Here is a 13,040-nt window from a genome sequence, read left to right as displayed (position 1 = left end):
TGACGATTCTTAACAAATCCATTACATACACAAACACTAGAAAAAGTAACCTCACTGTTTTCCAAAATGCCTTTATTCTAGGCCATAAAATGTTATAAGCTATCTACACATAATCCGTTGTTATCTACATTCAAATATACCACTATCCCCCTTTCAAACAAAGCTCCATTGAGACAGCCTCAAATAAAGGGAAAGACCATAAACCAAATCACGGATTTAATTCAGCTTCATTTACAAGGCACTTAGCTATAAATCAGATGGTAAATTAAATCAATGGTTATGCGATTCTCCCCAAATGTTCTTAGCTATCTGTCAAACAAAAAAGACAGAACTGTAAATAAAATTTAATGCTGAAAACACAAACACTGTATGTAAACAATTGCTTTTATGGTAGAAAACCATGTGTAAGGGCGGAACACAAGTGAAGTACCAATTAGATATCAATAAGCTAAAGCCACACAAGAGTACAATCTTTCTAAATATTGTGAAGTCCACTCATGTACAAACATAAATGAATGAGAGCTGCCTTGAAAAAAACCAGACCCTTGGTGGGCCATTCCCTCTGGATATGGATTCCTTAGTCCTTATCCTTATGCATGGAATCCTCCACCTAGATTCTAGCTCTACTCAACATGTATTATAAATGGAGAGAAAAGGCCCTCAGAAAGAAAGCTTGGGACAAGCATGGCGCTCCGCATCCTTCATGGCAACCTCTCAGATATTTAAAAAAGCTACACAAACACAAAAGAGGATCAACTATACCCAAAGATGCACTGACCAGCCGGAAAACTAGCAGTCTGTGGTATTATAACCCCCAACTTAACCTTTTTTAAATTAAAAACAAATCTTGATACTATGTATAAAACATAATTGATGAGAACATACTGTATAGCACAGGGAACTCTACTTAATGCACTGTGGTGACCTAGATGGGAAAGAAATCCAAAAAGGGGATAAATATATATGTATGGCTGATTGATTCTGCTGTACAGTAGAAACTAACACAACATTGCAAAGCAACTATACTCCAATAAAAATTAATTAAAAACAAATCTGGGTAGGACCTCATTGAGAAGTGGGTCACTAGGAAGCTCAGAGAAGGTATTAAGAAGCATCACTGAAAAGATTAGTCTTAACACCCAAACCTTCTGCTTTAAGACTTCAAGTCAAAAAGATATTTAGTGCTTTGTCTCCATCCTCCTTCTGATATAGGGAAGCCAAGAAAAGCTATACCTTACTAAATTCCAAATGTCTTTGGTTTTTGGTGAACAATATTGCCAATTTACCAGAACTAAAGAAGAAGATATCTAGGTAGGAAAATCCACAAAAGGTGTTTCGTGGTTTGACACCATGAACACTGAAGTGACCTTTAGCTGCAATGAAACAGCCTGTTTTTATTTTTGTTTTTAACTCAGCTTTCACCTTCCTTCATCCCCCAGATCCTTCTATAGAGTCCATGAGCCTTTCCTAATTTTGTGACTATTAAAAAATATATAAGATACAAATATACAGATGATTCTACAAATTGAGTGAAAGATGCCAGCTACAAAACGGCGTACAGTGTACGACTTCATAAAGTATGGGAATAAGCTAAACTGATATATGCCATTAGAAGTCAAGTAAATAGTAACCACTGAAGAGATGGCTCAAATTGGAGAGGGTACCCCTGGGATGCTGGAATGCTGTGTCTTGACTGAGTGCTGATTAAATACTATGATCAATTAATGAACACTCAGCAGGCTATCCACTTATACGTGCACTGTCCCGTATACATTTGATACTTTCATAAAGAGTGAGTGTGTGTGTGTGTGTGTGTGTGTGTGAAATTTAAAATTTGAATTTCCTGAAATATGAGAAGCAAGACATGAGAACCCAATCTTGGAGTTGCTCTTGTGGGGGTGTATACCAAAGGAGCTGTGAAAGACTAATATTTTGGTTGCACAGAACACACTTTTCTTTACTAACTGGACCAGAAAGCCATAAAGAATGAACTGCAGACTTTGAACTGTTGTGTTAACCAATTAAGACAACAAAAGAAAAAAAATTAAAGTAGCCACAGCCTCTGATTTATTAAAGATTTGTGTTAAGCATAGGGATTAAATCATAGCCTTTAACTTAATAAGTTTAATGTTTTTTAAGTGATTTATTTCAGAGTTCGCTTAACAGCTCCCCAACCAACTAAGAGACATTTTGTTTGCTATTATAGTCAAGCCAAGTGTATCCACCCACCAACGATAGGTCAAGTTACAAACAAAATAGTTCTAGGCTTTCTGGGCAGCAAACAAATCAGCGTGTACTCAGTCACGCCACAAAACAGTCACACAAAAACCTGTTGTAGATGTGGATGTATATATTTTTAAAAGATGTCAACTGGTTTCATTTGTGGGAGAAGTAATTCGAATTACTCAAACATGGAAAATGTGCCATTAAACATTAAAATGTTTTAACACAATGACAGAATCTCTTGAATTTACTTTTATTGAAAAAACACAGTTTCAAAAAAAAAAAAACCCAAAAAACAAAAACAACCATGCGTAGCCTGAGGCTTTCTTGGCTCTTAGAAAGTATTTTAAATTCCAGGATTCACACACAAAAAGATATTTTTTGAGTACTTACCAACACATTATTTGTTGATCAAGACAATCTGAAGAACATTATAAAACTGATTATGAATCATTTACCTAAGATTTTTTTTCTTCTTTCTCTAAGGGAACATATTAAAAAAAAAAAGAATGAAAATCTTAACCAAGCATTAAATTTTGGTTTCAGATGCCAAAATAAATCAAACTATTTAAGGTCAAAATTAAATAGAGAATGTAACTCAAAAGTTAACTACTTTACAAAAACCTTATAAACTCAGTAGTGAGGAATTGAAATTTCCCTCTAATTCGATATTCATTCCCTGAATATCATATTAAAAGGGTCCCAGCCTGGTGGAGGGAAAACACCTTGGGCCCTGCAGTCAGGCTTAACTCTGCTATAACCAGATATGGTTCTACTATGCACTCTCACAATAAATACTCAGACTGTCTGACTCCCTCTTTGATAGTCTCTAAAATGGAAATAAAACCACCTATGTTACAAGGTTATAGAAATAATTAACTGAGGTAACATGTTAATTTCCTTCCCTACAATTAAACTTATTTCATTTTTAAGGTTTAGTACTACCAGACGTTGGTTTTAAAAAAAATATTTGAAGAGATGACAGCAAATATCTAAAGTTTCAAATAGTTTTATCTGGCATGTGTGCTCTTCTGACTTATATGAATGACCTACTGATTATTACTAAAAATAAAATAAATTGTGAAATGTCTTAGAACTGCATATGGGGAAAAAAAAACACTGAAAGGGCATTCCTTAGATTCCTTACTGGAAGCAGTAATACGAAATTCGATACTTTTTTTTTTAATGTGTGAATTGTCATTTATATTTTAACCAATTTTATTGTGGTATGATTTACATACAATAAAATGCATCCATTTTAAGAGTATAGTTCAATGAGTTTCAAAAATTATACATTCACCTAACCACCACCGTCAAGTTCTAGAGCATTCCTGTCACCCACAAAATTCCCTCATGCCCCTTTGTAACCAATCTCTTGTCTCCATCCATATCCAGCCCCAGAAACCACTAAACTATTTCCTGTCCCTACAATTTAGATTTCCCTTTGCCAGAATTTTACAAATTTTGATATTTAATGCAATAGAAGAAAGTTGAATAAACTCAAAATTTATTATAATAATGAGGATAAAGAGAGTCATTTCACATTTCTAGTTCCAATAATTTCTGGAATAATAAAGATTCCAAATTATGATCCTTTAATTTTTTTTTTTTTTTTTTTTTTTTACTAATTCCTTAATTCACCAAAACACTAAACACTCCCAATGCTACCTGAGAAAGTTAAATATCTTACTTAATTGAGGCTGTAGACCAAAACATCTGATTCTAATACTAAACATTCTTCTGCATCTCAAGTTCTAGGTACTAGTAAGGTCCACTTTAGGCTACCTTTTCACTATCAGAACAGGTTAAAAATTAAATATTCAATCAGTCAAGAGAATGTAAGAAATATCTTAATGGTTTAACCAACTAGTATAATCTCTCGGGCACAGATAACTCAGCACAGTGTGGTCATTCCATGATACAACATGCAAACTATCTATTACATAACTACCCATTAAATTTAGCCAATTTTCCTTGGACTTACTTATAAGCTCAGCCTGCTACGGGTTGTTCTCAACCCAACTTTAGGATGTTCTAGTGTTAGTGTATGTCATCTTCATCTTATTTCTACTCTCATTGATTTTCTGTTCTTCAGTTATAGCTTCTCTCTGTGGTCTATGTCCAATTCCTCTTCATTCAGAGGCCTTGAAATCCCACTGATGATTTTGGCTGTCCTTCCCTGAAGCTTTTCTAGGTAGATACCTAGTGATTATGCTAAAACATTAGGTGGTTTAACAATAATTTTCTTGAACTGTAAGTAGAACTAAAATGTTTTGTTCCACACAGCAGGGGTTCTCAAATCTGACTGCACATTATTCCACAATTTATTAAATCAGTCCCTACCGGACTTTCAGAGACCATCTAATCTGATCTTTTGTAATTATAAACAATGCTTCAATGCAAATCCCTGTATGTGTAAATATATACATCATGCATACATCATGAATACAGACATATCTGTAAAAATGACTAGAGAAGAACTTGCTAGGTCAAGAGGCCATATTTTTTTTAAAAAAGAACTATTATTTATTGTTAATTTACAATGTTGTGTTAGTTCAGGTATACAGCAAGGTGATTCAGTTAAACATACATACATATATATATATGTATATAAGTTCTTCTTCAGATTCTTTTCCTTAATAGGTTATTACAAGCTACTGAATATAGTTCCCTGTGCTATATATAGTAGGTCCTTGTTGTTTATCTACTTTATACATAGTAGTTTGTATCTGCTAATCCCAAACTCCTAATTTATCCCTCCCCACCTCCTTTCCCCTTTGGTAACCATAAGTTTGTTTTCTATGTCTGTGAGTCTATTTCTGTTTTGCAAATAAGTTCATTTGCATTTTTTAGGTTCCACACATACGTGATATCATATGATATTTGTCTTTCTCTGTCTGACTTATTTCACTTCATATGATAATCTCTAGGTCCATCCAAAAGAGCTATATTCTTAATGCTGAATGATATGCTATCATATATGATAAACTATTGTCAACAGCCCTCAAAAATCATACTCTATCACTCTGAATACCTGAAAAATCTCTGCATTTCAGGTTAGTTATTAAAGTCATTCCAAAGTCTTTGAAAAGGAATCATTTTGGGATATTTTAAGCAGTCCCAAGAGTCACAGAACTAGAAAGTCCCTTAGAGATCAACTAATCCAACCAGGCCCGAGGTTTTATTATTGAGGAAAATGAGGTCAGCAGAGTTTAAGAGACTAAACTACATCTGGACCGGATTAGAACCCCAGGCTTTCTGCCCTTGACACTAGCTCTTGACCTTGACACTATGTCAGGGCAGCTCACTTGCACAGAACAAAGCTATTATACTCTTTGTGCCCAAACCACCTTGGATGACACACACAAAGTTATCAATTAACTATCAATTGACAGTTCATGCCAAATTGTGGTAAATGTTGCAGGGAACGCATGTAGATAGCAGTCCTCAACCTACGTACTGCGCATATATATGCAACCCAAGAGCCTGCCTGCTGTAAGTACAGTTGGAAGCTCAGACAAGGAAGTACACTGGGTCCTAAAGAGAGTAAGATGGAAAAACTGAGCAGTATTTACGCATAATCTAAAATAGAGCTTAAAAACTCGATTGTAACACAAATCATAATCTTTAAGTTCAAATTTTTCACAAGGTCCCATTTAGATCCTGAATTCACCTTCTGCCTACTTTAAACTCATCACTTGGTATGCAGAAGATGTAGCTCTTACTACAATATTTATCTGTATATACTTCCTCCCTGGCATGAATAGGTTTGCTTAATTTAAAACTTATCTACATTTAGTTAAATACACAAAGACTATCATCCGCTCAAATTAACTGGCATAATTTACTGAAAAATTCAAACAAAAATAAATTTGTAGAAGGAAAAAAACAGAAATGTGAGGCGTAATGATTTGTTGGTACAAATTATGTTTCAGCTTAAAGTTCTTAACCCAACTTGAAAATAGATTCTAGAAGGTGTACTCATGGCAGATGTGAAATAATTACTCAAATAACAAAACCCAAATTCCAAATCTATCATATTTTTTTAAATGGCTGATGAAATTCACCACAAGTCTGTGCAGTGCTTAAACCTGATTAATTTTTGTATTTGAGCCCAAAGAGCAAATTTGAATAATGTTAACTTGGGCAAACCCATAGAAAGTACATACAAACACTACACTTCTTAAATAACAGCTGATTTTTTTTTTAAATCACTCTTCTAACTTGAGACTATCCCTTTGAAAACACGATGGGGATGAGGATTTTTTTGAAGGCGTTTTAAAGCAAGATTAACTGTTGCTTTAAGTCCTGACATTTCACAATTAATAACCCTAAAGCTTAATGAGGCGCAACAGATTTAAGAATTGAAGATTTTTTAATGAAAACGGAAATTAAGGACAGTTTGGTGCAATACACTGTCACCAAAATAATCTGTTCCAAGAAGAATTGAGTCTCTACACGTAAAAAATACAAACTATCTAAAAGAATTTCCCCTTAAAATCTCAGTTCAAACTTTTAGAAGAAGGTCAGGGTGGACTCTGATGAAGGTATGAAAGTCTACTTTGTAAGTAAATTTTGAACTTGCAATTAAGGCCTAAAAAATTATATATAATTTTAATTTATGTATATAATTTTAAAATATGTTTATAATATTTTAGGATACACAAATTATTTTTCAAATCACCCCTAGAACATGTGCAATGCACCACTTGTTAGTCATGGCCACATGCCACAAGTTTAAAAAAGGGCAGAGACGCATAAGTGGAATAAACTGTGAACACCAACTATGTTAATTCTTAATTTCATAGGAACTTGTTACAAAGCTGTTGAAAATCAAATAAACATGGTGAATACATATATGGTCTATACTTAAAATGATTATTGTATCCTAGATTTTCCACATTCTAAAACAAAGCTTTTTTTTACATTTCACGTGTTGAATATTAATGCCTTGAACGTCTACACTTAATAGGTGAAAATCACATATGGTTTGTGCATCTTTTTTCATACATCCTCATCCAGGGTTGAAAGCAGAACCAAGGCAATAAGCCTAAGAATCTAGAATATCTGTGAATCTTAAGGAGGTGTCCTTGATTCTTCATAACCCATACAAACATATTTAAATTAGAACAATGCAGCTATGCAATTAAAATGTGAACTAGAAAAACAAAGCAGGCTTCTAATCTATTCATTACTGGATGGGTAGTAAAATTGGTTTTTATTCCTGATGATAAATCTATTTAAGGATTTGAAAGTCACTTGTGTAATTTAAAAGGAAAGCTTGTCATAACTTTGTGATATCCCTTGATCAGTGAAGTTTAATGCTCACATTCTGCTTTTTTTAAAAATAGGACGATGCTAATGCCTCAAGCTAAAATGAGGAAGAATAGAGAAAATCTTAAACCTGAATATCATAATATGCAAAATTGACTAGAATTATGTAAATCTAGGTAACAGAATAACTCAACTAGTAAAGATTCTCTCAAAGTGAAAAAAGTGTTCCAAGTAAAAGAACACTTCAGTTAATTAAAGGGATAAAGTCCTTTTGAATATTCAATTATTCTTCTTTAACTGGTCTGAAAAAAATAAGGCGGCTCCGTTATCTACACTAATAACCTACTCATTCTCTTTTCTAAAACTCATGACTCCTTAGTCTGGCCTGAAAACAAATGAACAAACAAAAACCTAGACTTTTAATAGCAGATGACTGCAGAGGGGCCATTTTCACCTTGCGGATAGATCTGTGTTATTCTGGTGTGTAAATCAGACCATTAGCACAAAGTCATTTCCAATCTCAGTGTGTACAATCCACAAGGTGCACTTAACCCTAAAACTCGTGTTGCATAAACTGCTCTGCTTCCACTTCTAATGACCTTGCAAACCACTCAATGTTATTGCTCGACTCGAACCCGTGAATAACCCAAACTTGATGACAAAGTTTTAATCTCCCCTTTCCTCGAGGTTTATAAAAGTCAACAAGACATTGGCTTGGAAGAAACTGAGAAAGAACATACAATGGAAAAGGGAAGGGCGTGATTTATAAATGATGTATTTTAAAAATGCTTAAGGAAATAAAAGAAAATGACCTACAAAATCCACACCTGGTTTCAAGGCATATGACTCAAAGAGGAAATGAGATTGCTCCAGTGGTACACACTTTAGTCCCATGTTATTAGCGACCAACAAACGTCTCCTCCTGTCCTAACTTCACTGCACAGTATTCAATTAAAACTTACTTTCAGATCAAAAAGTTGGTGAGCATACCATCCACTGCTGGACTCACACTCTTAGGACTTATTATAAGTTGCCTGTAAATAAGTCAGACCATGCCATGATATCCAAAACATAATGTTTTTTAAAGTGAGATTTGTTTAATCTATGACATATTTGTTTTAAAAAAACCTGATGTCCACAGGGTTAAGTTTATCTTGCTTTCCCCTTAACTTCAAACACTTGAAGTAGCACTTTTCTCCTTCTTCCCCATTCAGCCTAACCTCTTCAATAAACCCCATTTTAAAAGAAGAAACAATAAATGAAGTGACAGGAGGTGAAATAATGAGTGTGCGCTCCAAGAATAAAGGGCGGTTTTATAACAGGAGGTACTTTTGTTAGCAAGTGACTGGCAGGTCTCCTCCCCCAAGTTAGGAGAAATTCCATCCACTCCCCAAAAGTGCAGAGGCCAAAATGTCTAACAGTTTTGAAACCCCCGAGTCAGGAGAGAGAATGGGGACGGGGGAGGGGGAGCGGACTGGCGAATGGGGGAAGGGGAAAGAAAAAGACCAGCTGGAGATGATAAGAACAAAAGGAGAAACCCAAGAAAGGAGAAAGGAACGGCGGGACCCGGGCGGCCCGGGAGCCAGTGGGAGGGAGAAAGCCGGAAAGTAGGAGAACTGGACCCGGGGGAGGAGAGCGCGGAGCCGGCGCACCATGGACAGGGCTCGGCGCAGCCGCGGCCCACACCCCTCTAGGGGGTGGCGGGAGGGAGTGTGAGAGACCGCGGGCGCCAGCCCGATCCAGCCCCCGGCGCCCGCGGCCGGAGCGCGCCAGGCCCTGACTCACGCAGACCACAGAGAGGGACGATCCGCACCATCTGTCTCTGCCCCGGTCGCGCCGGTGGCAAAGGCACTTCCAAGCCGCGCCCGCACTTTTTGGAGCGGCCACCGGCCGGCCACTCCTAGCCGTCGGCGGTGCGCTGGGGGCCCTTCAGGCGGATTCCCCTGAAGATCCTGCCCTAAAGTGAAGGCGGACACGCCCCTCTCCCGCAGCTGCTTGGGGCCCCCGCCGCTCGCGGGGGCAGACTCGCGACCCCCGCCCGGACCCCGCCCAGCGCGGGTGTCGCAGCCGCGGCGCGTGGCGTCGCTTCACAAGACCCGACTGGCCAGCCGGGAGGGGCCTCGGTACATCCTCCGGGCGGACGCCGCGGGAAAGTTGGGCGCTCGGCCGGACTGGGGATCCGCGGCGCGGAGTGGGGAGGGAGGCTGCGACCAGCCTGGAGCAGGTGCTTCCTGCCGCGGAGGAGCCTCCCGGTACCGACTGCAGGGAAAGGCTGTCTGGCGCTCTCCCGAAGGCGTGAAAAGTAAAGGCGCCCCCAGGACGCACGCAGGGCAGAGGCAGCCGGACAGGAGAAGAATAAAAGCCGAGTAACGGAACTTCTCCCCGCCCGGCGGGATAAGGGGCGTGCGGGCCAGGGGCTGGGTGCGGAGGCGCCGACCCGCGTAGACTCTTTGGGGCTAGGGGGTGAGGTTTTCTTTTCAGGTAGGACCGACTCAAAAAAAAAAAATTGTGAGGGCAGGAAAACAAAAATAAGAAGCAACTCTAAGCTGCAATAAAGACAATAGGACGGGGGAGCCCTTGGGCACCGGGAGGCGCGCGGGTGCCAGGGTGAGGTGGGGTGGAAGCAAGTCCCGTAACTAAGATACCACAGTGAGAATTCCTACTGCAAACTCGCGACCCATCCCTGCAGAAATAAACAAACAAACAAACAAAAAATGGAGCAAAGTTCAATGCTAAGGGCGAGAAACGCGGAAAACTGCAAAACAGGAGTGCTATCCTACCTCACCTTTCTGCTGCCTAGGGACACCCCCCGCCCCGCGAGCTCGCCTGACCCCGCAGGAGCAGAGGGAGCCCGCGATCGGCCCCTTCGGGACCCGCCAAGAGAGGCGCGGGAGACCGGCTGGCTCCGGCAGCCCTGCCCTTGCGCCCTGCCCAAGCCTAGTGTCTGCGCAGCTCCCGCCCGCTTGGTGCGGCAACTCCCTTCCCGGGTGCGCAGCCGGGCCCCGCAGCGGCGCGGGGAACAAAGGGACCCGGCGCCGCCCGCCCCACCCCGCCCGCGGCCCGGCCCGCGGGGACCGCCGCGTACCTGAAGCAGGGCCGCCAGCAGCGGCAGCAGGGTCCGCGGCGCTCCCACTATCCGGCACATGGAGGCGGAGAGGGGCCGAGCGAGGAGCCGGAGGCGGCGGCGGCGGCAGCGGCAGCAGCGGCGGCAGCACCAACAGCGGCGCGGAGAGACGGCTCCAGGCAGTTTCCACCCCCTTCCCTTCCCTCCCCACCCCACCCCCTTCGCCGCTGCTCCCCGCTCCCCGCCAATGGAGAGAGAGCTGATGACAAATAGCGGGCCGCGGAGTCCGCGGGACTCGCAACGCGAGTAATAAAACAGACCGAGAGATCAAGGAGCTGGGGAGGGGGCGGGGGAGAAGGCGGGCGTACGCGTGAGGGTGTCTCTGTGTGTGTGTGGGGGGGGGGCCGCGGTGGCAGCGCAGGCTGCTCTGCCCAAAGCGCAGCGGAAGCCAGGAGGGATGCAGGCGGCGGGGACCTTGGCCGGTGGAGGATGCGGAGGTGGAAGAAGAGCGGCTGGCACCCCCCAGGAGCTCCGCAACGCGAGGTTTCGGTCTCAGGGTTTTGCTTCCTCCGGGTCCCCTCTCCAGGGCCGCTCGGCACGACGAAGACGGCGGCGAAAGCGCCGCGGGGAGGGCGCTTCGGGCCGTGAGCGCTACGCCCACAAAGGGCAGCTGTCCCGCCGCCCCCGCTGCGTGTGGGCTGAGGACCCTTTCTGGGCTCCCCTTTCCGGTCCCTGGGAGAGTTGGAGACTGTTCTCTGGCCTCGACCCGCGTGGGTGAGGCCAGGGTCCGGCGCGGCCGCTCCTGCCGCGGCTCCGTCCCGCGTAGCTGCCGCCGCGGCTGCCCCTGCTGGTTCCCGCCCGCCGGGAACCCGCCCGCCGGTTCTCGCCCCGCGCCGCTCACTCGCGCGCGCCGCCCCAACCCCCTCCGCCGCCGCCGCCGCCGCCTGCGCGCCCCGCTCGTCCTCCGCGAGCGCGACCAGGGCGAGCTGCCGCCGCCGCTCTCCCCGCGCTCGCCCGCCCCGCGAGCTGCCTGGCTGCGCAGCCCGCTCCCCGCTCGGATCTCCTCCCGCCGCCGCCGCCCTCGCCCCCGCCTCCCTCCTCCGCCGAGCTTCCCCGCCCGCGTCGTGGCCAATCGGAGGCCACCAAGCTGCAGCGGTAGCCGGCCGGATCCGCGGCAGCCGCCCGCCCCCGCCCAGCCGAAGCGCCCCATTTTTGCTGCAGCCAGCGGGGGGTCGCTGGAGGGAGGCCTGGGGTGCGCAGAGCACCGCCCCGGCAGGTGGAGGGGCTGCGGGAAAGAAAAGAACTTGCGCAGGAACTTGATTGGTGGCAGGTTCATTTGTGGACCGCGAAGGGGAATCAGAGATTAGGCTTTGGAGAGGGAATGCGTTCTCCGTCGCCTCACGCACGCTTCTCTTTCTGTTCTGGCTGTTTTTCTGGGCAGGGGCCGACACAGCAAACTGGCGACGCAGGCAAAGCCCATCCTGGCCATTGTTGTCTGCGGCACTCGCCGCGAGCCACCTGCGGGCCTGGAGGGGGGAGGCCCCGTGGCTTCTCTCGGGCGCACGCACCTCTCCCTCCGTTGCGGATGTGCTGGAACAGCCCAAGTTTGTGTGTGCTTGTTTTGTTGTTTTTCCCTCTGGGGGGGTTGAGAGTGCGTGTTATTTTATTTGAAATCTCCTGTTGTCTGTTTCTACTCGTTAGTGATACTGTTCACAATTTTTAGCAAACGGTCTAAGGGACTTTGACTCCCTCCGTACACCCCCCCCCCCGGATAACAACAAAAGAAAGTAAAGAAAGAAAGAGAAAAGGGAAAACGACCTAAAACCAGAACTTGCCGTGAAAATAGGATTATCTGAGACATGAATGACTGATTCAGAGTTCGCACCAAGTAAAGGATATTTGCTTCCTCCTTTTAAGGCATGAACTTGGGGTGGTTCACAAAAAGTGAGAGACTTTACAAGTTTGGGTCACAAGCATTTGTGGAATGGAGGGAAGGGTGAGGAGCAATTGATTTTGGCGAGGTATTAAGTTTTTGTCAGAACTTTTTTTTTTTTAAGGTTTTTCAGGTAAATAAAAATACGGTTTTTTTTCTAAGCGTTTCAGCACTTCGGAGGTCATCGAACTTCGTTGCGGTTAATGTACATTACTCTTCTGCTTTGGGTAACTGAAGTATTAAGATTATTTGAATTTGAGTTTCAGGATACTGATCATTTAAGAACTTGATAATGAATCTCTAAAAATCAAGTACTAATTTCTTTGACGTAAGTGATGTAGCTTTTAATAATGTACTGTCGCTGGCTAGGCTTTTCAAAATTCAATATTCATAGGGAAGTTTATGCAATTTTAATTAAAACATAATATTGTAGGCCTTTTTAAAATGAAATTCAAAAATTTTTTCTGGATTTTCTTTTCAAAAGGATAAGGAAGGTCATGTTAATTAAATTTAAAGACAAAAGGCCCCACTTGTTCTTTCTCTTCC

General features: G+C 43.1%; 1 protein-coding gene across 1 annotated transcript in view; it reads right to left on the bottom strand.

Annotated features, from left to right (window-relative positions):
* CDH2 (cadherin 2) overlaps window positions 1–10,971 on the bottom strand; it is a 215,623-nt gene extending 204,652 nt beyond the window's left edge. Inside the window, exon 1 of the mRNA XM_004273726.4 lies at window positions 10,583–10,971. Within this exon, the coding sequence (XP_004273774.1) occupies window positions 10,583–10,642 (60 nt within the window). The 5' untranslated portion in view covers window positions 10,643–10,971. The remainder of the gene's footprint in view (window positions 1–10,582) is intronic.
* Window positions 10,972–13,040: the final 2,069 nt, after the last annotated feature.

Source organism: Orcinus orca, chromosome 15 (assembly GCF_937001465.1).
Source record: "Orcinus orca chromosome 15, mOrcOrc1.1, whole genome shotgun sequence".
NCBI lineage: Eukaryota > Metazoa > Chordata > Mammalia > Artiodactyla > Delphinidae > Orcinus > Orcinus orca.
The sequence above is the reverse complement of the archived record's forward strand: the minus strand, read 5'-3'. Positions and strand labels throughout refer to the sequence as shown.